At 32.2% G+C, this 26,685-nt stretch overlaps 1 protein-coding gene across 1 annotated transcript in view; it reads left to right on the top strand.

Annotated features, from left to right (window-relative positions):
• The first annotated feature begins 215 nt into the window (after nt 1-215).
• LOC127709898 (cholesterol transporter ABCA5-like) overlaps nt 216-26,685 on the top strand; it is a 62,833-nt gene continuing 36,363 nt past the window's right edge. Inside the window, exons 1-8 of the mRNA XM_052215582.1 lie at nt 216-530; nt 11,275-11,472; nt 12,445-12,533; nt 15,796-16,216; nt 18,202-18,311; nt 22,815-23,035; nt 23,832-24,192; nt 24,460-24,604. Coding sequence (XP_052071542.1) covers nt 11,439-11,472; nt 12,445-12,533; nt 15,796-16,216; nt 18,202-18,311; nt 22,815-23,035; nt 23,832-24,192; nt 24,460-24,604 — 1,381 coding nt within the window. The 5' untranslated portion in view covers nt 216-530; nt 11,275-11,438. The remainder of the gene's footprint in view (nt 531-11,274; nt 11,473-12,444; nt 12,534-15,795; nt 16,217-18,201; nt 18,312-22,814; nt 23,036-23,831; nt 24,193-24,459; nt 24,605-26,685) is intronic.

Below are 26,685 nucleotides of genomic sequence, written 5' to 3'. Positions count from 1 at the left end.
ACTCAATGTTCCCTTAATGTTAACAAGGATTTATATAGTAAATAGTAAATAACTAAATAAATCCTTGTTGTAAAGCTGGTCAAAAACAATCTCCCATGCAGAGTAATCGGTCCTTTCTCTCTCTCATGGGAGATTGGGTCAAAAACTGAAATCAATTTTTCGCGGGAACTTTTGATTACCTCCCTTGTGATAAAGGTCAAAAACTGTAACCATGCAGTCAGACTACTTAAACCAATGCAATGTTAAAAAAAAAAAACATGTAGGGCCGGATGCACTCACTTTCGCCAAAAGTTTGCAAAATGAGTTTTTTTTCTTCAGTGTAACATACAATTAATCGCTCGTTTGCATCTTTGTTTACATTTGTGACGTCACATGGGCTGGGTTATATTTGTATTTGTACTGTGGAAGTGGGTATTTTGAAACACATCTCATCACATGTGTGTTTACTATTAGGATTTTCCCTAGCTTCTTCATTTATAAAAGTCTGGATACATGTCATGAGTTTAGTTTATGCTGATGGGAATACTAGAGTAAGTATCCTCGTATTATGGGTTTTCGTGCTATTATAAGGTTCATCATAACCTTTTGGCTAATATGGCTGTATTTACACCACAAATTTTACTCTTCGAGTACAGACAAACCGGTATCAGGTCCGTTTGCCCTGATCAATGTTCGCCCTGGGTCCGTTCACCCTGAGTTCGTTCGCCCATAGAGTCTGTTCGCCCTGGGTTCGTTCTCCATACTTTTATTAAAAAATATTAATATTAAGGGTATTAAAATTTAATAAACTTATTCAGATATTTATATGGTATAAATTCTTGAAATTCACGAAAACACATGGAAATATTTAAAACTGATGGTGCGTTTGGTTAGTTCAGAGACATATAATACAAGTGTATTATATGTCTCTGGTTAGTTTTGTAGCATTAATTGTTCGTAATAATAATTCTCACTGATTGTTGAAATAATTGTCTTTGATGGATTAATTATAAAAACAACATTTTGTTTTGATAACTAGTCAGCTTGGAATGAGTAAAAACAATGATGTACAAATTGTAAAACACGAAAAGGATTTATAAATTCATTTACTATTATACTGCGTAAATTGACTGACTAGAATGATAAAATTGTTAACAAATATCAATAAAGATAAATACATTTATCCAGTATTCTACTATGCAAATCAAAGGAAAATAATTATTTGGTTGCAGCAATACAAATAATTTTTCAACAAACTTTAACATACTCTGTTCAAATAATATACATTATGCAACTAGACAACAATAAAAAAAAAAAAAATCAGGGCAAATGGACCCTAGATAAACAGGTATTAGGTCGAACAGGTACTAGGGTGAACATGAATCAGGGCGAACAGACCCGGATTCAGACAAACCTGTGCACCTGTAAAAGTTTTAAGGCATGGCAGGAACTAGATAATTGTATTTTAAATGCATTTTATGTTTCAGAAAAGCATAAACTTTTCTGGATCTTGCTATTCATTTTTTTCATTCCTGCAGAAGGTGCCAAAATAAACTTAAGTTGGGAAAGAGGTTTGAGAAGCTCCCCTTATTTTGTTATCTTCTGCAGATTGGAAAAAAAATGCACATCAAAATCCAGGTAAGTTATTAATTTTCTGAAACATGTACTATTTATATTTTTTATTATATATATCTAGGTCCTGCCATGCCTTAAAACTTTCCTATATGCATCAGTTTGTCTGTACTCATAGATTTTGTGGTGTAAACATGGCCATATTTTTCAATTCCTTTTGATGAACCTTAAGAACGCATTGTGACGTCACAATTTCCATTGAAAAAGCACGCATAGTACGAATTCATATGACGTACGAAAACATATACATGTAATTTGACCATATATGCATCTAAAAATTGAATGCTTCTTTTTGTAAATTTATTGGGGTGTAAAAGTGTTGACCGAGGTACATATTGTATGAAGCGCGGAAGCGCTTCATTCTAAAAATGTGCGCATGGTCAACGCTTTTACAACCCTATAAAATTACTAAAAGAAGCATTCAATACTTATAATAACATTTTTTTTCTTCTATCATGAAAACACGATTTCTATCAAGTTTTTATTTTATTTACACATGTACCTGTGCAATATATTGTGGAAGCTCGTATCATCATGAATGTTACATTTCATTATGAAATGAAGATTAATTTCAGAATGACGTGAGGTTGCTGTTAGCCAATCAAAATAACGTATCATAATGAAACGTACAAGTAATGTGATTATTTACAGTTAATGAGTTATATATCACGTCGTCGTCATTGTCCGAAGACACTTGGTTTCCGGACAATAACTTTAGTATTAGTTAATAGAAATCTATGAAATTTAAATACAAGGTTTATAACCACAAAAGGAAGGATGGGATTGATTTTGGGGGTTATGGTCCTAACAGTTTAGGAATTAGGTGCCAAAAAAGGAGCCCAAATAAGCATTTTTCTAGTTTTCAGACAATAACTTGTGGAACGGTGTATGGATCTCACTGAAAAGAGGGACGAAAGATTCCAGAGGGACAGTCAAACTCATAGATTGAAAACAAACTGACAACGCCATGGCCAAAAATAAAAAGCCAAACAGACAAATAATAGTACAGATGACACAACATAGAAAACTAAAGAACTAAAGACTAAGCAACACGAACCCCAACAAAAAACTGGGCGTGATCTCAGGTGCTCCAGAAGGGTAAGAAGATCCTGCTCCACATGTGGCACCCTTCGTGTTGCTTATGTTATTACAAATCCGGTAAATAGTCTAATTCGGTAGGTCAAATTCATGAAAATTGAAGGGTATTGTAGTTTCGACATAAGGAACATATCCGATATCATCTGTGAAACAGTTATTCCATAACGGTCAACCAACTCGTGATGAAACTGTACAAGTTTCCATATCACAAAGGGATGGTTAGAATTGGCTTTGAGGGGGTAATGGCTCAAACCGTTTAGGAATTAGGGGCAAAAAAGGGTGAAAAACAAGGGTTTTCTTGTTAATGGACAATCACTTTTAAGTACAATGTTAAATTTGGATTACCTCCTTCACACTGCTTTTAAATTATAAAGAAACTTTGTATTGTCTTGAGGTGATTAGCTGTCAATCTATTTTTAGAAGTTACTAATAAAAATGCTGATTAAAGATATATTATTTTTAGACATGATTATGTATGTCATTTTCTATTTTAAGACTTTTATGATGTATTTAAATGGGTAATTATGGTTGCAAACTCCATTGGAAATTTGAATTGAGATAATGACCATATCTTGAGGGAAAGATTTTTTTTTTTGGAAAAAGGGGAGGGGGGAGGTGAAAAGGTGAAAAAAATGGGGGGTGGGGGGGGGGGGGTCGGGGGGGGGGGGGTGGGGTTGTTAAAAAGAAATTGGGGGGGAAACATTTTTTTTTTCTAATTACAGATTTCAGAAATTGAAAAGAAAATTTCTTCAAATATTATTTTCTTTTTGTAAAAAAAAAAAGGGGTGGGGTGAAAAAAAGGGGGGGGGGGGGGGGGGGGTGCACATGAATTTTATTTTTGGTGGGGGTCAATTCGCAACAGCATATTGTATTGCACAAAAGCAAAAAAAAAGTGGGGTAATTTTTTTTTTTCTGTGTCAGAAACCTATTATGTGTCAAACATTTAATTTCAATCCAAATTCAGACCTGTATCAAGCACGAATATTGTGTCCATTTTTGCCCCAACTGTTCAGGGATGGACCTCTGCGGTCGTATCCAGCTGCGCTCAGAGAAGCAATTTATTTAGGCAGAAAATAAGGTTCATCAGAGCATTTACTCAAGTACAGACAAACATGTGCCCCTGGAAAAGTTTAAATGCATGGCAAGACCTACATGTAGATACACAATAATTAAATACATTAAAATTTCAAACAAAATTTTCCTGGATTTTTAAGATCCTTTTTCCCATCCAGCAGGTACCAAAATAAATTATGAAGACCATTTAATTCTGAGAAGGGCCTAGTAATTTTGATACAGTCAGAATTATTCATGTAAAGGGTATTTTTTATCAAATCAAATGTTTTATTGGATAAAGCACATATAATAAATGATATTGCGTAATCCAACTGTACAACATATTGCATGACTATATATACAACAATGAACTTGACAAATAATTTATATAAAACACATAATGCATAACAAGTGAAAATTAATGATGCATGTATGCTATAACAGCAAGTCTATTTTTTGTATAGTACTTATACCAACTGACACTAAGCATTATAGTGAATTTCAAAAGGTACAAATGTAGGTTGTCTCAAATAATTACATATTTGTTGGGCATTACCTAAATTATTTGGATTTAGTAGATATACAATGTATTAAGAGTTGATACATTGCCAAAATTGCACAAGGGCATTTTGGAACAGTGTTGGGGCAGAAGGGTGTGGCTGAGGGCACCAAGGGTGCAGTACCCTTCTATTTTTGGCTAATGAGAACGCTGGAATATATTTATTTCCAACTTAAAGATTTCCAGATTATTATTTTTCTCTCAGACTATGCCCAGTAGCAGATCCTGGATGGGGGGTTCTGGGCGTTGGAACCCCCCTTTTTTTTGACGATCAATGCTTTTGAATGGGGACATATGGTTGGAACCCCCTTTTAAAAATGGCTGGATCTGCCCCTTGTGCCCTTACCTAAAATAAATGGTGTTTTAACATTGAAATCCCATTGTTTCAACATTGAAAACCATTTACCAGTACCATTAAATGACGAAAATGTCCATTAAATTTCAATTTTTTATTAGTAAATTTTTTCAAACCATTTCCTAACTTGCCATTTACCCCGTATTTACCATTTATTGAAAAAAATGGCATTTCAATTGTTGGATAAAGCTATTGAAAAGCCATTTAGAAAAGAAGGGTAGATACCTCCAGTTCAGTTGAAACAACCATTTTTATTCCATTTTTTAGCTCACCTGGCCCAATGGGCCAAGTGAGCTTTTCTCATCACTTGGCGTCTGTCGTCGTTCGTCGTCGTCAGTCGTCGTTAACTTTTACAAAAATCTTCTCCTCTGAAACTACTTGCCCTGAAATTTTCAGATGAATCAGACAACCTGTTGTTGGGTTGCTGCCCCTGAATTGGTAATTTTAAGGAAATTTTGCCGTTTTTGGTTATTATCTTGAATATGATAATAGATAGAGATAAACTGTAAACAGCAATAATGTTCAGCAAAATAAGATCTACAAATAAGTCAACTTGACCAAAATGGTCAGTTGACCCCTAAAGGAGTTATTGCCTTTTATAGTCAATTTTTAACCATTTTTCGTAATTTTTTGTAATCTTTTACAAAAATCTTCTCCTCTGAAACTACTAAGACAAATTTAACCAAACTTGTCCACAATCATCATTAGGGTATCTAGTTTAAAAAATGTGTCCGGTGACCCGGCCAACCAACCAAGATGGCCGCCATGGCTAAAAATAGAACATAGGGGTAAAATGTAGATTTTGGCTTATATCTCTGAAACCAAAGCATTTAGAGCAAATCTGACATGGGGTAAATTGTTTATCAGGTCAAGATCTATCTGCCCTGAAATTTTCAGACCAATCAGGCAACACGTTGTTGGGTTGCTGCCCCTGAATTGGTAATTTTAAGAAAATTTTGCAGCTTTTGGTTATTATCTTGAATATTATTATAGATAGAGATAAACTGTAAACAGCAATAATGTACAGCAAATTAAGATCTACAAGTAAGTCAACATGACCAAAATTGTCAATTGACCCCTTAAGGAGTTATTGCCCTTTATAGTCAATTTTTTACAATTTTCATAAATTTTGTAAATTTTTGTAAATTTTTCCAAAATATTTTCCACTGTAATTACTGGGCCAAGTTCATTATATTTAGAGATAATTGTAAGCAGCAAGAATGTTCAGTAAAGTAAGATCTACAAACACATCACCATCACCAAAACACAATTTTGTCATGAATCCATCAGTGAGTGTGTCCTTTGTTTAATATGCACATAGACCAAGGTGAGCGACACAGGCTCTTTAGAGCCTCTAGTTTATCATTTATTTTAACAAATATGACAAATGGCATGAATGGTGGCACCTGTCACAAACCAAAATAAAAAATGTAGTGATGTCATTTGTTATGTCATCAGTGTTTTCAGAGTAAGTTTGGCAGCAGGCAAAAATGGGGGATATTTTTGGTCTAACACTGGATATAAGGTAAGCTTTCATTAGGAAAATAATGCAATAGTAAATTAGAGAGAAATATTCCCAATCTGACATCATCATGATCATAAAGATATGTTATTAGAATAAAATTGCGGGTTAAAAAGATGGATTTTTATGAAGACTATTGTTTTGCAATACTGAGCCTAGCTCTGTCATTTTTTGTCAGTACATGAGTAGCTGCCAAACATGGAAATATTATTGTTTTTATTGTCTTTTTGTGACTGTGCTGTGGATAAAATGGTGATTATGGATTTTCATACATTGCATCTATTCATTTATATCCACAAACTCTAATGATGTTTCACATCCTGCACATCCTGGGGGGTTAAAACCAATGAAATTGAATGTTTTCATACATAATTGACTACAGGAATGTAAACATGTAATAATGCCTTTCAAAGTAGGCAGTTTACAAAAACTTCAGGTAGACGAGACATAATAAATCTATTATACTATTAACACTGCATGCACAGGACATGTGATCCTACTGTCATACTGTTATAATGAACTGCATGTTCATTAGGAGTCAAGGAATTCTATTTTAGAGCACAATTACTCAAAGTCTTAGGTAGATCACATTAGCTGACAACACTTTTAGTGAATGCATTTATACTTCTTATCTATTATGAAGGCTATCTTCTGAGTATGTAACTAATTAATAATTTTATCTTTATCCTTACATCGCGTTTGTATTAAATAAGGTACCAACCATTCATCTGTTGATCTTTTGTGGGGGATGTTTGTTTTTATATTTCTTGAATGAAAAAAATTCTTTCAGAAAGGAAGTGAAAAAATAGTTTGTTGCTACTATTGAAAATTGGAAATTTAAGTTGGTAAATGAATATTGTTTACATTGTTTGCACACTCCACTTTTGTTCAGAAAAACTGTAATTTCATTTTGAATATGCCAGGTGCAGTTGCTACAATCAGCCTTATCTTAACTATAACAGACAATTTAGCCCCTTTTCCTAAAATCCTGGATCCGAAATCTGATTGAAAAAAAAAAAGTTGCTTTCTTTAAAAAAAGAAAAGCAATATGTGAACATGACAACGCTGACTGGTCACCAAAAAATTGTTGTTGTTTTAAAGGTGGGGAGTTTACATCATTTTTTTTGGTGCTTAATATACAATGTCCTAATCCTATTGCAATTCCCAGTTTCTGCAAACAGGATGTCTAAAGCAAGTTGCACAGACCAATCTCAATAAATGTCAGCACTCAATTTGCTTTATAATCTAAATGCATTTATTTTATCTTTCATATCTTTAAATTTTGTTTCCAGAAGTGGATGCTTTCATCTTTTCTTATATTCACTATTGAGGCTGTTTGTTCTCATGGTAGAGGTGATATAGAGAAATTTAAAAGTTTCAATTTCCATGTGAAGTGTAACTCTGTGGTATGCAACTTGTGATGCTGCGATTTTGTAAATCAGATTTGACAACAATATCGGTTTCTTTCACACAAATTCTGGATTAAATGACAGTGACATACCACTTGAGGATATGTAGTTTGACATCCGAATTCATTAGAACATTAGATTTGAGCCCAGAATAAATATAAGTGATGACGAAAATGCATTGTAAGAAGGTTTTGTATTTTGTTCTTCAGAGTAACACACCAGCTTCATTAGGACCTCTTATATACTAACAATTAAAAATAGACCAAAAAATGCATCAGGGTTAAAAATGGTTAAACAGATACTAGGATTAATACTTTGCCCACCAGACACTTGTTTCGTCTACAAAAGACTCGTCAGTGAAGCACTAAACAAAAAAGTTAAAAAGGCAAAATAAAGCACGAAGTTCAAGAGCATCGATGACCCAAAATTCCTAAAGGTTTCGCCAAATACAGCTAGTTAATCTATACTTGGGGTTGAAAATCCATAGTTTTTAGATAATTTTAAAAGTTTATAATACAACATGCACAGTTACTCAAAAAATTCGTAAGGGTTGTACGGAACCCAGTGTCTCGCCTACATTTGTTGTTAGTCGCAGGCTCAACAAAAATGGGGAAAAAATTATTAAAAATTTTCCTCTAGATACTATCTTTTGATTGTAAGAAGTTCTGTTCAAGTTTGGTAAAAATCCAAGAAGGTTTATGAATCTAATAAATGTTTTAAAAACTTAAACTGCAGACTGTACGTAATGTTAACTGGAATAAAACTAAGTCCATTTATAAGTAATATACGGAAAAACAGGAAATAAATTTTTACAAAATTTCCTTCTAGATACTAGCTTTTGATCATAAACAAGCTTCTGTCCAAGTGTGGTACAAATCGAGGATAGTTTAAGAAAGTTATTAAAATTTGAAAAACTTTTAACCACTGAGTGAATGTTATGTTAACTGGCAGAAAAACTAAGTCCACATATGAGTAAAATACGGATAAACAGGATTTCTTTTTTACAAAATTTTCTTCTGGATACTATCTTATGATTATAAACAAGCTTCTGTCCAAGTTTGGTACAAATCTAGGATAGTTTAAGAAAGTTATTAAAATTTGAAAAACTGTAACCACTGAGTGAATGTTATGTTAACTATGTTAACTGGCAGAAAAACTAAGTCCATATATGAGTAAAATACGGATAAACAGGATTTCTTTTTTACAAAATTTTCTTCTGGATACTATCTTATGATTATAAACAAGCTTCTGTCCAAGTTTGGTACAAATCTAGGATAGTTTAAGAAAGTTATTAAAATTTGAAAAACTTTAACCACAGAGTGAATGTTATGTTAACTGGCAGAAAAACTAAGTCCATATATGAGTAAAATACAGATAAACAGGATTTTTTTTTTACAAAATTTTCTTCCTGATACTATCTTATGATTATAAACAAGCTTCTGTCCAAGTTTGGTACAAATCTAGGATAGTTTAAGAAAGTTATTAAAATTTGAAAAACTTTTAACCACTGAGTGAATGTTATGTTAACTGGCAGAAAAACTAAGTCCACATATGAGTAAAATACGGATAAACAGGATTTCTTTTTTACAAAATTTTCTTCTGGATACTATCTTATGATTATAAACAAGCTTCTGTCCAAGTTTGGTACAAATCTAGGATAGTTTAAGAAAGTTATTAAAATTTGAAAAACTGTAACCACTGAGTGAATGTTATGTTAACTATGTTAACTGGCAGAAAAACTAAGTCCATATATGAGTAAAATACGGATAAACAGGATTTCTTTTTTACAAAATTTTCTTCTGGATACTATCTTATGATTATAAACAAGCTTCTGTCCAAGTTTGGTACAAATCTAGGATAGTTTAAGAAAGTTATTAAAATTTGAAAAACTTTAACCACAGAGTGAATGTTATGTTAACTGGCAGAAAAACTAAGTCCATATATGAGTAAAATACAGATAAACAGGATTTTTTTTTTACAAAATTTTCTTCCTGATACTATCTTATGATTATAAACAAGCTTCTGTCCAAGTTTGGTACAAATCTAGGATAGTTTAAGAAAGTTATTAAAATTTGAAAAACTGTAACCACTGAGTGAATGTTATGTTAACTATGTTAACTGGCAGAAAAACTAAGTCCATATATGAGTAAAATACGGATAAACAGGATTTCTTTTTTACAAAATTTTCTTCTGGATACTATCTTATGATTATAAACAAGCTTCTGTCCAAGTTTGGTACAAATCTAGGATAGTTTAAGAAAGTTATTAAAATTTGAAAAACTGTAACCACTGAGTGAATGTTATGTTAACTATGTTAACTGGCAGAAAAACTAAGTCCATATATGAGTAAAATACGGATAAACAGGATTTCTTTTTTACAAAATTTTCTTCTGGATACTATCTTATGATTATAAACAAGCTTCTGTCCAAGTTTGGTACAAATCTAGGATAGTTTAAGAAAGTTATTAAAATTTGAAAAACTTTAACCACAGAGTGAATGTTATGTTAACTGGCAGAAAAACTAAGTCCATATATGAGTAAAATACAGATAAACAGGATTTTTTTTTTACAAAATTTTCTTCCTGATACTATCTTATGATTATAAACAAGCTTCTGTCCAAGTTTGGTACAAATCTAGGATAGTTTAAGAAAGTTATTAAAATTTCAAAAACTTTAACCACAGAGTGAATATTTGTGGACGTCGCCACCGACAATGATGATGACGGAATGTAGGATCGCTATGTTTTGCTTTTACGAAAAAAGTCGCAGGCTCGACAAAAATGATGACCATGATTCAAAGTTATATGTCAAGCTCTTGTCCTGAATTTAAATAATAAATGATAAAATTCACATTCCGTGAGTGAAATTTATACATGCACATTGTTTTCTTGCTCAAGAAATAGAAAATGAAAAGCATGCACACTCATATTCTGGATTAGAATATGCATTTTCGTCATCACCTACATGTATATTTATTCTGAGCTCAAATCTAATGTTAGTTGAATTCGGATGTCAAACTGCCTATCCTCAAGTGGTATGTCACTGTCATTTAATCCAGAATTTGTGTGAACGAAACCGATATTGTTGTCAAATCTGATTTACAAAATCATTATTAATAATTTGAATGAATATTCGAATTCCCTTGATCTGATACATGTAGTAACTTTTCATGAAATTAAATATTTTTTGTCAAAAGTATCGTTTTGTTTGTCGAGCCTGCGACATTTATGTTGCGAAAGCTAGACATTGCGATCCTAGATTCCAATGTCAGGGTTGGCGGCGTCAACATTTAGGTTCAGTCTGTGGTTAAAAGTTTTTTAGACATCTATATCTTTGTCAAACCTTCATGGAATTTTATGAAATTTGGACAAAAGCTTGTTTATGACCAAAATACAATATCCAGAGCAAAACTTTGAAAATGTTTATTTTCATTTTTCCGTATTTTACTTATAATTGGACTTATTTTTTTTACAGTTAACATTCAGATTCAATCTGAGGTTAAAGTTTTTCAGTCATCAATAACTTTGTCAAACCTTCATCATTGTTCATGGAATTTTATGAAATTTGGACAGAAGCTTGTTTATGACCAAAATACAGATCTATCCATCTTCATCAAAACAAGGTTATGGATATAACTCAATATAAATGTAACTTTATTATTTTACAGGAGTAGACTAGTTTTATTGTTGAACATGGATATTTAAATTAAAAACTGACCAATTATTGAACAATTACACATGACACAGAGGACATAGCAGTGTCAACAATAATTGAACAATTACACATGACACAGAGGACATACCAGTGTCAACAATAATTGAACATTTACACATGACACAGAGGACATACCAGTGTCAACAACCAGGTAATATAATTTCCAAACATAACTTGATTTTATTTACACTAAATTAAACAACAGCTGACCCTACATAATCTAGGTAAATATCTTTATAACTTAAGTAAAAAAAGTAAATATGAGCTTAATACCCCATATCCTTTAATTTTATATTAACATCAAGTAGACAACATCCCAACACAAACAAAATAAAACCCAAAGACATCTTGAGGTCAACATACAATCTGCTGTCATACTCAAGTATTGATAGCTTTAAATGATCCTTAGTCTAGTCAAGTGATTGAATTTGGAAATACTGTAGGTGAATCATTTTGAAAAAGTAGTGAAATATGTTGTATAGAATGTAATTTTACATTGAATTAATAACTCTCTTTGAAGAGAACTTGATGACTTAAATGATCAGAGCTAAAAGGGGAGTATAAAAACTTGATTGCTGGTATGGTGTAAAAGGAGACAAATTTCAAATATACATTTTTATTTAAATTAAGAACTTCTAAATACTGCGATATAACATGTCCATAATCACATGCAGGACGTCCAGATTCAGTATTCAGATTCAAATTGAAATTCTACCAATAAATTGGTGTGCAGATTCATATTTATTATATATCGCTTAGAAATAGGTCACTCCAACCTACATATTACACTTCATTTGTATAAGTTTAATTCTCTGATACCAAGTGGCCTGCTGTCACACTCTTAATTATTCTGAAGGTAGGAGAACAAAAACATCCCATTATCTTCACGTGTTTTAAGTTTTTGTGGTTACAAATAGTATTTCTTACCATGCTTATGGCTTCAATATAAAAACTTAAAGGTAACTATGACCTTCATTCTATGCTTGATGAACTTTGATTTGATATAAAATCATGTTTTTTTCTCTTTTTTCCTATAACTGACTAAACTTACAATCCTCGGATCATTTGTTTATAATGGTAAACTTAATTCAGAGGTAAATTTTCTCTTTTGGTTCTTTTTCAGAAAAAATGGCAACTTTTTGGGATCAGTTTAAAATTCTTATGTGGAAGAATATTTTACTGAAGAAGAGAAATAAAAAACAAGTAGCACAGGTAATTTACTATCAGTGAAGTTCATTGCATAGTTGATTTTAGTTTGTATGTTTTATTAGATTGTTTATAGTGAACATGTCAACTCAAATAAAAAGAAAAAAATCCAGAAATTTTTTTTTTAAATGTTTAGTAAAAAATCACACTATTTTATTTAAGTTAAATATCAGTAGAAATCTTACAGTATTTCCTGAACTAAGCATTATTTTTTTATAAAGTAGTGCATGTACAATGTATATAGTATTTCAGCAGATTTACTTTTTCCCTGAACAGTTTTAATACTTTTTATAACAAAACATTCGCTGAATTTGTTTCTCAGTGGTCAAATCTGAATTATGAGGTAACATTTTCTTGCTTCGCTGACATTTTCCTATTGATACTCCATGATAAAGGCCATCATGGCTGAAGACATCACATAGGATGATTGATACTCCATGATAATGGCCATCATGGCTGAAGACATCACATAGGAAGATCACAATCTTTTAACAGATTATTGAAAATAAGATTAAGTTTGTCTACATATCGTCTAAAAACCATTAGAGAAGCATGTATGAAAAAGCTATTAACATTGTTCAACTGGTTGAAATTTGCAACTCATGATTGGTTATACTGTTATTGGTAAAGTCAAGCCAACCAACTATCCATAATACAATCAGTTGTGTTTTTAAAAAGCTTGCAGAAACACGAATATAAACATTTTCAATATGCTAAAACATTACATATACTTCGTTCGTTGGTCCGTCCATCTGTCCGTCCATCTGTCCCACTTCAGGTTAAAGTTTTTGGTCAAGGTAGTTTTTTATGAAGTTGAAGTCAAATCAACTTGAAACTTAGTACACATGTTCCCTATGATATGATCTTTCTAATTTTGATGCCAAATTAGAGTTTTGACCCCAATTTCACGGTCTACTGAACATAGAAAATGATAGTGCGAGTAAGGCATCCATGTACTATGGACACATTCTTGTTTTAACCTATTATATCAAATCAAATGGACTGGAAAAATCCAATTGCACGTGTTTGCTATCTATTTATATCTATATGTTTTATCGGGTTATATGACCATCGGCAGTCTTCGGAAGTTGCCTAGATGGTTTATTAGATGGCATCTAGACTAAAATACACTGGAAATGCAGCATATTTTTATTAATCTGATACATATGATTGAGTTCATGCATCGTAAATTGTTTATTTTAGACTTTTTTTTATAATTTGGATATAGGTTTTAATATGCTATAAATCAAATATGTGAATTTAGGACAAATTGGTGAACATGAATTTGACAGCAAATGCCCCTTTAACCAACTGATTTTCCATTATAATCGATCATCAGAAACATCACTACAACCTGTTTTATATTTTACATGAAATACAACAGCATATTGTTTGAGAAAAATGATGGAAAAAAAAGAATCCTAATAAATTAGATAAAAAAAACATGTTAATGATGCTCTCAAGGGCATACAATACAGTTTCAATCCCGCGGTGAATTTTTGACAAAAATTTGCATACAAGCTATTTTTCACCTAGTGAATTCAAATATGTAATAAGAGATATACCTTTTTGTGCTTCTTTTAGAGGAAAATGAGGTGAAATATTTAGACATTTACTCAAAATTTCGGTTTCTTGGACATTTCTGTCCTTTGGACAGTCAAACCTACCTTTTTCGTTTCAAAAGATAAACACAGCTGATTTTTGTTAAAACATTAAGAGTATCATCTTTTCATAAGTATACCCTGAATTCATTTTCATGTCCCGCCGTAAGCAACGCGGGCGTTAAGTGTTACCCTTGACTGTCAGTCCATCTGTTCATCTTTCCGTCTGTCCTATTTTTGTTTCCGCACTCTTAACTTAAGTTTGCCTCATGCAAATTTTTGTGCATTTGTGTACTCAAACACATTCTTCTTTTATTTATTAAGTTTTCATGATTTTAGAGAAAAAAATGACATTTTTTGCTGTATATTTATTTAATTTTAAAAAAATTCATCGGTGATTTGTTCATTAAAATTCGTACAAATAATCTTTTTACATAATCAAGCCAAATGTTATTTATAAAAAGAGGGGTCCATGTATTCAATTTCGAGATAATGCTTAAAATCAGTTGAAAAATGCATCTTTTCCCGATACATGTATGTCACAGTTCAATGTCGCAAAAAATAACATTTAAGAAATAATTCAAGGCAGTTATGAATTATTTCCATACTAATCATGCTAATAGGACAACATGGTTATTTTGTCAGCCACGAATGCCCTATATTGTGCACAAGATACTGTTTTGGATGTTCTGTTTTACCCCATATGATAATATTATATATTTTTCAATAATAAATAAAAAACTCACATTTTTCAACTAAACTGTTCTTTTTATCTAACTTTATCACATTCTGAGGCGTATAAGAAGCCTGAAAACGACTGGTGTTTACATTTGATGCCGGAAGCATATATATATGATATCACTTTGTTTAGTTGCCAAAGACTATAACATCATTTTGCGGAGTTTTAGTTTTATGACATTTTACATTGAAATAATAACTGAAAAGGACTGATTTGTTTCTTTTGCATCAAAATAGAGATAACCCTATTGTATTCGAAGCTTCGAAACGTGGGTTTTAATGTCAAAAATTTGAGTTTAGCTGGTTCTATAAATGATAGGCGTATTATGGAACAGCTAGTTTTGTATATTAATGCACCTGAGCTAACAGTAGATATACAGTGATAATACTTGTTGACAATATATAGGTCATCATATTAAAATTTAGGTAAGTGACTTAATTACCTCACAGGTCACTGTATTGTATGCCCATAATTAATTTTTTTGATCATTTTATTAGAAAAGAATATGTGGGGTATAGGTCAATGAGACAGCAGCCCAACATCACAAAACATCAAAAGAAGTTGGATCTAGTACATTGTATGTTAAGTACTAGTAAAAAATTTTGCTGCTAGGAAACATCTTTTTTGGTTCTTTATACTTGAAAAGATTAGAAGTCCATACTAGATCCATTGATATTTAATTGCAATCAAAGAGTTTCTCATAATGAGTTTGTAAAGTTTTGAGATGTCCAGTGCAATAGTCAAACTAATAAATAGTGGTTCTAAAGTCAGACTTTTATTGATGTTTTTAAAATAATTAAATTTGATATATCATAAATAATCATGACCCTCTCCTTATAAAAATACCCAAGCAATTATTATATTTTAAGAATGGAATAACATCTATACATTTTTGAATGTTTCAATGCTCTTCTGATATTTTTTCCAGGAAATTCTGTATCCATTATACTTTATTGCCATTCTGATATTGATAAAGGCTTTCAACAAAGGCACAGAAAAACCAAGGATAAGTGACTTCCCAGCATACTCAATGACTAATGCTAAATTTTTAGAACGAAACTTTTTTAATGGAAAATACATTCTGATATCGCCAGACACTTCTACTTCACATTCTATGGCCAATGAAACGATTAAAGTTTTTGAAGAAATGGGTAATATAACATCTGGTCAAGGTCCGTCTCTTATGTATTTCACTGATAAAACAGCAATGGATGACTACTATGAAGCTAATACAGATAATGTTGCTGCCGGTATCATCTTTGAATATTCAGGGGGAGATAATTACTCGTATGCATTGAGATTCCCTTCAACGAAAGTTCCTGGCACAGGATCTTGGACTTCTAGTGCTGGTAAGTTAAAAAAGTTTTCTAAAAGATCGAAATTGCTTGTGATGCACAGACTGATAGCTAAGAAATAGCTCTTGTCATTTCTAAAATCTAGAATTTAACTGTAATTTTTTTATTAGATATAAGAAGATGTGGTATGAGTGCCAATGAGACAACTCTCCATCCAAGTCACAATTTGTAAAAGTAAACCATTATAGGTCAAGTACGGCCTTCAACACGGAGCCTTGGCTCACACCAAAAAGCAAGCTATAAAGGGCCCCAAAAATGACTAGTGTAAAACCATTCAAACAGGAAAACCATCAGTCTAATCTATATAAAAAACAAGAAACGAGAAACACTTTTGAACCACATCAACAAACGACAACCACTGAACATGAGGTTCATTGTTAACTTGACCATATTGTTGCTAAAATTACTGAATGATATTCTCTGCATCACTGTATCATGCAAAGACTTTTGATTGACTTCATCATATTGCTTCTGCATGTTATATTTGATTAACACCTTTTTATACACCCACTTTACAAAAGTGGGAGTATACTGTTTTACCTTTTCCATCCGTCCATCCGTCTGTCTGTCCTATGAATATTTTTCGTCGCATTCTTCTCAGGAACTACATCATAAGGATTTCTGAAATTTGGTTTCAGGGTTTATATAAGTCAGCTATACTGTGAAATGCGTTTTCAGATTCATTACTCAACAACTTTCTGTTTACCGTCAAGTATTTGGGCGGGGGTATCATCAGTGAGCAGTAGCTCGCAGTTTCACTTGTTTTATATGATTTGCAAGCTTACCTTTAGGTTTCTATTGACTTACATGTAATTTGAGTAAGAGTTATTTCCCTTTTCTGCAAAGTTTGACCCAACTTGAGTTAAATGCACACAGCTTTTCATAAACAAGCAAATTCTACTTGGTAGATTAAGGAAAAAGTTGTTTTCTTAACAATTTTAATTTGTGAATTTGTTTTTAAGTCTTGTGAAATTCATCACTTCAATCTAGTCAGGATATTTTATTAGACTTGATTGTACTTTTCATTTTTTAACATCTCATAGCTGTGAGAGATATATAGATTCTACCACTGCATCGAGTGTGATATTTATCCACTCAAGACAGTTAAATTTTCAAATTTAAAACGCGAGGCTTGCCGAGCGTTTTAAATATTTAAAATTTAACTGTCGTGAGTGGATAAATATCGTATTACACGAGATTTGGTGGTGGAATCTGTTTCTCTAATGATTTTCAAACAATACGCAGGCAAATTTATTCCTTCTTTTCGAATGATCTGTAAAAAGATGTGTTCTTTCTATGTGACGTCATCAGGCATGGTCGCCTTTTTTCATGCCGTCACAATAGGAAATTCAGAGGAAAGCAAGAAAATTCGACATATATAGGTATTAAATTTTTTTTATACAATGGGTGCAGAAAGGGATAAATTGACGAAGAATTAGAGAAATAATTCTTCGTCAATTTATCCCTTTCTGCACCCATTGTATAAAAAATTTAATCAACGTGTGGTTCATTCGATCTCAGTTCTTCATTGGTTAAAATCCGATTATGACGTAGAATTTACTTGCTTTTTTCAGAATTTTTTATTGTGACGGCATGAAAAAAGGCGACCATGTCTGATGACGTCACATAGAAAGAACACATCTTTTACAGATCATTCAAAAAGAGGGAATAAGTTTGCCTGCATGTTGTTTGAAAATCATTAGAGAAACAGATTCCACCACCAAATCTCGTGTAATACGATATTTATCTAATCTCAACAGTTAAATTTTAAATATTTAAAACGCTCGGCGAGCCTCACGTTTTAAATTTGAAAATTTAACTGTCTCGAGTGGATAAATATCGTTTCACATTAGATGCAGTGGTAGAATCTATATATAACAAACTGAAATGTTTTAATTTGTGAATTTGTTTAAGTCTTTTGAAATAGCTGTGAGAGATGATTATATAGCAAGCTGAAATGTTATTTTTCTATTGTTCAGGACAGTGCCGAGATGGAGATGGATTGGATCAATCTAACTGTGATGTTAACCAGTATTTAAATCCAGGATTCTCATTGCTACAGTTAGCTATAGACACAGTTTTAATTAGGGTACGACTTAATATCTTCAACTGTTTCGGTTCTTATACATCCTTGGCTTTCAAATATTTGGCATTGAGTGTTCCTGATGCAGGTAAATCCAGAAAAGCACTTCGGACGCATAAAATTTATAACATGTTGTTTTCATTTTGATACAACCCCAAAAAAATTTTGCGGTCGTATATTGGTATGACGTTAATACGCAACAGCCTAGTGTATTGCACAAAAGAAAAGAAAAAAGGGGGGTGTAAATTTTAAATTTTTTTTGTGGGGGGAGGTGGAGTCAATTCGCAACAGCAAAGTGTATTGCACAAAAGCAAAAAATTGAATATAAATTCAAATCATATAACCAATTCTAAGTTCTTTGACTACAGTTATTCTGTGTCAGAAATCTTTTATGTGTCAAATATTTAAAGACCAAACAGCCTATTGTTGATGCGCATCAACTAACGCAACTTGGTAGTGACATAAAAGCTCTATGACGTTGTTTCTAGCCATGAAAAAAACGTTAAATTATAACGTCCTATTTCGCGTTTTTCACGGACTCCAACATGGTGTACGCTTAAAACTACGTCTTACAAGAATGTGAAGTGGAATTAAGCGTCGCACTGATACCTAGTGGAAATTAAACACAAATGGACACAAAAGATACTACACTATCTGTAACCTCTGTTCTAATAATAATAATAATAAAAATATAAATTTTGAACTAGGCTTTTTGCATTTGCGCCGATCTGCATTTCACTTTTTTCTTTCACTTGCGCCGATTTTGTCTTTCATTTGCGCCGATTGTGTACAGGTAAATTATAGGTGAAAGTTATTTTTTTATTTATCACATAAACCTCTTCCGTTAGCCAGTTGTACATATGTTATGAATTGTCAATTATAACATGTATATAACTGTTGTCCCCTGCTCACAAAGGGGAGGTGGGAGTAGAATTTCGAGCAGGATAAGTCAATTCAAAAGATATTTGTGCACTCTGTTTACATCCACTAAAATCATGGAGTAAAATTCCATTTACAGCATTTCAAAGCACCATAATAAAATCCATAAAAATTTAATACTTGTACAATGAATTATTATCTTGCCGAGAATTTATATGCCACACATCTGATATATTCCTTTCTTGTCATTTTATCTTTTCTATACTTGTTGTACTTGCAAATAACGAAGTCCATCTTTTCTTTCTCGTGTCAAAACGAAGTTCTCGAACAATATGACCAAAATTATCTTAAACATAAGGGAACACTATTTATATCCATATATTACCATGCAGTATACAATCTAGGTTTACTACATGTACATGTATTTACTCGTATAGCAAATAAAGTATCGGGCTAGTGATAAAAAAAAAATAAAATAGGCGCTAATGAAAGAATCAAATCGGCGCAAATTAAAGATCGAAATTGTTTTTAAATCGGCGCAAATCTCGTACGCCCGTGTAACTTTACACTGGTAAATTTATATGACTTACGCTTAGAATTTTAACTTAATATGTGATTTTCAAAACTGAGTTTTCAGAAGGATAGGCCGATAAACAATACTTTCTAGAAGTTTCGATATACTGGCAACGATTAACTTATTTCTTTAAGATTCTCGTTAAATAATGGTGATCTTGCAATGAAGTTAAATTTTATCTATACTGCTTAATTGACAAAATCTTATAGTAGAAATAAAAATGATAAAGGTTCATTGTCTTTTGTCATTTGTTTCATTTCAAATTGTCTCAAGGAGAAATGATAAAGATTTCGCCTGATCTCACAGAAGCTTACGGCAAAAAATATAAGAAATTAATATACTCAGTGAATGTAAATTAAAATAAAAATTTACGGTTTTTAAAACTAAAATTGTTGTAAATTTAACTTATGACAAAACAATTGCTTCAAGAATAAGATCCAACATAAAATTTCTCACTTTCAAAAAGCTACAATGACCGGAAAGATTGAAAACAAATTTCGATTTTCAATGCCTGCAATCTATACATACAACCTTGTCTTTGTTTTAATTTCCAAAATGAGCTATTTAGATTCACAATATTTCATCCTGTTTTGAGAAATACTTTATAGTTTTCAACGGAAAATTATTTCTTAGATTCTAAATCAATTTTTGAATTAAAAACTTATTTGTATTTTATATTTACTGTCTCATTTATTCAAAACTCGTGAGGTAGTAATAACGGTGATCGTATTTTATGATAGGTTAAATGGATGTAAAACGTTTTAGAATCAAAAAATTTAATTCATATATTAAACCTATAATTTTAATTTTCTTATATTTTAAATATTCAGAAGTAATGAATCCACAAACTAGATGGAATAATTTGTATACGCTCGTCTTAGTCGGAACACATAATGGTATAAAGAAGTCCGTCCGTGCTAATGTCTGTCCGTCTGTCAACAGTAGCGAAAGAGTGCGCTAGGGCGAAGTTATGAAATTGACGCGACAAAAAAACCCACACATCTAGTCTAATATAGTCAAATAGTCTTTAAGTTAGCCAGTGTCATCTTTCATTTCTCTTTTTATTTTCAATGATTTTGATTGAGAGGGAGAGGACAAAAACAGACTTTCCTTTCTAAAGCGTCGTAAAAAGGTTATTTCGAACAATTTTTTATTCCGACGGATGGTGTTTCCGAAGGTTAAATTTGTGCGGCAACAACATCATGAGATCTGATACTGATACATACATGTGATCTCTTGTATTACCGGATAATAAAGTAGGTGAATATAGTTGTTATTCTTGATTTTTGAAAATTTAAATGTGGGTTTCAAACGTCCAATTTGCAATTTTTTTTCAAACAGTGCGCCAGCAAGGAAAACTTGTACTATGACGTCAGATTCAATGTTCTTAAGAAAGACAACTCTTTTCTTCAAAACGAACGAGAAAAAAACATGAAAATTAATCACAACTTTTTTGAAAGGTCGGTGACATATACATTTTTATGCTTTATTTTGAAGAGTACACATGGCACTTTCTTTCTTGAAATTTTTATGAAAAAATCACTGGTAGATATTTTTTAATACTTGAAACGTTTTTCATTCTTGCGTTTTATTTTTGGCGGGAATGAAATAAATCATATTTTTTTAATATCAAAACAATAAGAGTCTTAAACTCTTGAACCTGTATTTGATAGACACAAATCTACTGTTTAACATGAAACAAGAATTATGCTTGTAGGTTTGATATAATGGGATTTTTTGAGAGTTTAAATAACAAGCAAATATTATGTTAATATTCGGGAAAACACGAAACTGAGGTTGCTATAGTGACAAAACTAAGTCGGTGACCCCCAATTTTTTTTATCTTATTTTGTTCCTCAAATCATGAAATACCTTCACATAAAATTTTAAGGAAAAATTACTGGTAGAACTGAATAGGCTGTTTGGTCTTTAATTACAATCCAAATTCAGACCTGTATCAAGCGTGAATATTGTGTCCATTTTTGCCCCAACTGTTCAGGGTTGGACCTCTGCGGTCGTATCCAGCTGCGCTCGGCGAAGCAATTTATTTAATACTGTAAATACGTTGATCTTTGTGGCATCCAGTTTACAAGGTAGAATTTCTAACAGCTATAATTAAAGCTATGTTAAATGAACCATAAAGCAGAAGTCTGTCTCGACTTGTTCCTTGTAACAGATGAATATTCTATAACCTGTTCAAAGCAAACATTATGGGCATTATGTTTTTCGGTATGTGCGTCCGTTCGTCTGTCCGTCCGTCTGTCTCGCTTCAGGTTAAAGTTTTTGGTCAAGGTAGTTTTTGATGACGTTGAAGTCCAATCAACTTGAAACTAGGTACACATGTTCCCTATGATATGATCTTTCTAATTTTAATGCCAAATTAGAGTTTTGACCCCAATTTCACGGTCATTCGTGTACTATCAACACATTCTTGATCAATGCTAGTTAAGTTAGTTTTATAGTAATACTTACAATAGACAATATTTTCTATAAAGTTACATTGCTGTCTGTACATCTGAGTTTGTCAACCATTTCCAGGCCCTACCCACTAGTTGGTCCAGCGACTTTGAATTAATTAGCAATGTTGCTGTCCATCAGATTGTCTCTTTCTGAATGTTATGCCGATAGGCGAGACATATCTCTTTGTCAACAGTTTATTGTGTAAAATGTTTCCTTTTTACAGGTTATACATTCCTCAAAATTTTGACTGTTTGACTTCCATTTGCTAAGATATGATATAGAGAACAACCCTCTCCAAAAACATATTGACACATGGAGTGCAGTTTGTAATAAACAACTTGCAGACAAGAATATATTTTTGCGATGCATGAGATCTATGTAAATTTAGCCAAAAATTCTAAAATACTTTCTGTTTTTAGCTAAAATCTGGAATATTTCCTTCATTATGTCATATTAATTACATCACACACTCCCCTTAACCTGGGACAGTGTTGCAACAGTACAACATAAGAACAAACTGTAAAAAGCAGTTTGAAGCTAATAAATTTGTCTATTCTGTGTCTATATGGTATGATAATTCAACTTTTTCTTTATAGATGGACTATCCTTCCTACCCATTACCAGATGTAACTGTTGAGATGTTACCAAAGCCATCCTACAAACCAGATTCGACGTACATCCAAGTGATATCGTCAATATACTTTGTCTTAGCATACTCTCCATTTGTTAATTTTCTCACTGTGCATCTTGTAGCAGAGAAAGAGAAAAAGATAAAAGAAGGGATGAAAATGATGGGTTTACGAGATTCTGCTTTTTGGTAAAATATTTGCTTTATAATATTATTTTCCTTGTAGTTTAGACAGCTGTTGAAAATGAAGATGAAAATAGCAATTTACGAGATTTACCCTTTCAATATTTGTGTGAATTAACTCATCATAGATGCTTGGTTAGTTTGTGAATTTCCTGACTAGATATATATATATATTGTTCAAGAGAAAGAAAGAAAAATTAATAAATTTGATAGAAGTGTTGAGTTAAAATAAATTCAAATTCTGTTTGTTAATTATTTTCCCAAAATGCCTGGAGCAGACTTTCAGTTGGCCCTAAGTTCCTTCTTTTTTTTTAGATACCCCTTTTATTCCTACTTTGTTACTAAAAATCATAGAAATGTCTTTATCCTACTTGAACCAAAAGAGGCGATCATGTTTATGTTTTTTATAAATTCCTGTGTTATGGGTGGTAATGCTATTAAGACTAAGAGCATGCTGACACCACAATTTCCATGGAAAAAGCAAGCATAGTACGAATTTATACGACCTGACAATACTTGTCTTCAATTTTGATCTAAAAGATGTATTTAAAAGTTTTTTTCAAATTTTCTGAAAAAGTATAACACAAATATAAGTTGTAGGGTATAAAATTCTTGGTATGATTGTTTCTTTTTCTATGTTAAAAAATTATCTGCAATATACTTGAAGATAAAAAGTTAATGAGAGCAGACATCACTGCCATTTGACTGATACAAGGTCATGTGAGCCTCTAGTTGTTTGTCTATAATAATGATAATGATTTAAGTACTTGCTTTGTTTATCATTATTTATTTATCATTGTAGGCTTTCCTGGGGACTTTTGTACCTTATTTACATCACTATTGTTACCGTAGTAACAGTAATATTGGCATATGTCAGCGGATTTTTTGTCAGCAGTAATGTTTTCTTGTTTTTCCTGATTCTGATGTTTTACGGACTTTCTATTATTTCTTTTGCCTGTCTTTTAACACCATTCTTTAACAAGGCACAAACAGCGGGAGGCGTGGCCAGTTTATTTGTGATGTTGTTAAGCTGTTTGTACTTGGTTGTTAGTTTGACGAGAGAGATTAAAGAAGATGGTTCTGTGACATATTCCATTCCGGCAGTAGCCAGGGGATTTATGTGTCTAATTTCACCATGCTGTGTGTCATTAGCTATTGATCAGGTATGCTATCAATCTAGTATAAGTTATTTATAATAAGAATTTGAATACAGAAAATATAAAAATGATCATTAAATAACTTCTCCAATGGAGGGAGTATACTGCTTTACCTCTGTCTACGCCTGTGTGTCCATCCATCCTATGAAATTTTAGTTCCATTTTTGTCCTTAACTGCAAATCTCAGCTTTCTGAAATTGATACCAATCTTTTATGTTGGCAAGCATAACTTTGTTTCTGTAGCTTTACAGTGCTTTTTGTGATATTTTTCAGGCAGTGTTTTTGGATATAACAGTTGGAATGGATTTTAAGACTGCCGGACAAGGAGACTTTCCACTCTATATTCCAATGTTCATGTTACTTTTTGATAGTGTTTTATACTTTGTCTTGGCCATGTATCTTGATAATGTCATACCAAGTAAGTATCAACATTTAATTATAAGGTATCTTTGTTTTTGGTGTATTAACCAAACTGTTCCCTAGTTAGTACTGAAAAACGTAGTCAAAAATGTTTTCCAGCTTACCATTCAATGACATTACATATATTTCGACATTTTGTGGTATTTTTTCACCCTGAAATCACTTTGATTATTTGGGTCAACTACCTCAGTGATGTTATATTGCCTTAACAGTAGACACTTTTATTTATTTTACATTATTAGTTTGAGATTAGGTCATTTTCATAGAGATTATTTGACCCTACCTGCTCAATCATGGTCTATTGACTATGAAAATTTTGCTCTGTTTATATGTATTAGTTTATGATATGGTCCGTTTAATAGATAACCACTAGTGGTAGGTCAATGATATTGGATATGGAGTTGTATTATTTTGTCACATTTCATTTTCATAGAGATTATTTGACCCTACCTGCTCAATCATGGTCTATTGACTATGAAAATTTTGCTTAGTTTATATGTATTAGTTTATGACATGGTCCGTTTAATAGATAACCACTAGTGGTAGGTCAACAATATTTGGTATGCAGTTGTTTTAGTATTAACACATGTCTTTCCATGGAGATGATTTGGCCACCTTTATCATGGTCTATCGACTTTGAAACTTTTGCTTAGTTTTCATGTTGGTCAGTTTAAGGGGAATCACTAGTGGTTGGTCATTGATATTTGGTATGCAGTTGTGATAGCATTTGCACTTCTAATTTCCATGGATATACCTTTTGTAATAGCTCCACCCCTTCATGGTTCATTGACTTTGAAAATTTGCATTGTTTTCATGTTAAAGCTTGTCTTGAGGTCAGTAAAAAGGGAACCACTTATGATAAGTCAATGGTATTTGGTATGCAATTGTATTAGCATTGGCAGTTCTCATTTCCACAGACTTATTTGAATCTTAGCCCTGCATCTTCAGTCATGGTTCTTTGACTATGAATATTTTGCATAGTTTACATGTTAATGTATTACAATTTTATTTTCAAAATTTGCTTTAAACTTTTGAAATTACATAAAGACAAGACATATCTGTGTGTCAACAGTTTATTTAGAAAAATCTATGGATTTGATATTGAAAATTTAATGATTTTAAGACACAAATTTATAAACCTTTCTTGCTAATTTTTATGTATTAAGTGCTTTCTGTACAAATGTTCACTTATCTTGAAAGAATTAATTCAGTAATATTTCTGAAAATAAAAGAGATGAACTCAGTATTTTTATACGGCTGCAAAAAAATTTTTGTGGTCGTATATTGGTATGACGTTGGCGTCGTCGTTGTCGTCGTCGTCATCGTCGTCGTCGTCCGAAGACACATTAGTTTTCGCACTCTAACTTTAGTTTAAGTGAATGGATCTCAATGAAATTTTACCATAAGGTTCAATACCACAAAAGGAAGGTGGGGATTGATTTTGGGGGTTATGGTACCAACAGTTAAGGAATTAGGGGCCAAAAAGGGGCCAAAAATAAGCATTTTAGTAACTTTCAGACATAGCTTGTGTGTAAGTGTATGGATCTCTCTGACATTGTACCACAAGGTTCCATATCACAAAGGGAATGCTGGGATTGATTTGAGGGGTAATTGCCTCCAATTTTTAGGAATAAGGGGCCAAAAAGGGGCAAAAAACAAGCATTTTTCTAGTTTCATGACAATAACTTGTGTGTAAGTGTATGGATCTCTCTGACATTGTATCACAAGGTTCCATATCACAAAGGGAATGCTGGGATTGATTTTGGGGGTAATTGCCTCCAAATTTTAGGAATAAGGGGCCAAAAAGGGACAAAAAACAAGCATTTTTCTAGTTTCATGACAATAACTTGTGTGTAAGTGTATGGATCTTTATGAAATTGTACTACAAGGTTCCATATCACAAAGGGAAAGCTGGAATTGAGTTTGGGGGTATTTGCCCAAAAAGTTTAGGAATAAGGGGCCAAAAAGGGGCCAAAAATAAGCATTTTTCTAGTTTCAGGACAATAACTTGTGTGTTAGTGTATGGATCTTTATGAAATTGTACTGCAAGGTTCCATATCACAAAGGGAAAGCTGGGTT

The sequence above is a fragment of the Mytilus californianus genome, unplaced genomic scaffold (assembly GCF_021869535.1).
Source record: "Mytilus californianus isolate M0D057914Y unplaced genomic scaffold, xbMytCali1.0.p SCAF_7, whole genome shotgun sequence".
NCBI classification, from domain to species: domain Eukaryota; kingdom Metazoa; phylum Mollusca; class Bivalvia; order Mytilida; family Mytilidae; genus Mytilus; species Mytilus californianus.
This window is presented reverse-complemented; position numbering and strand designations above follow the sequence as displayed.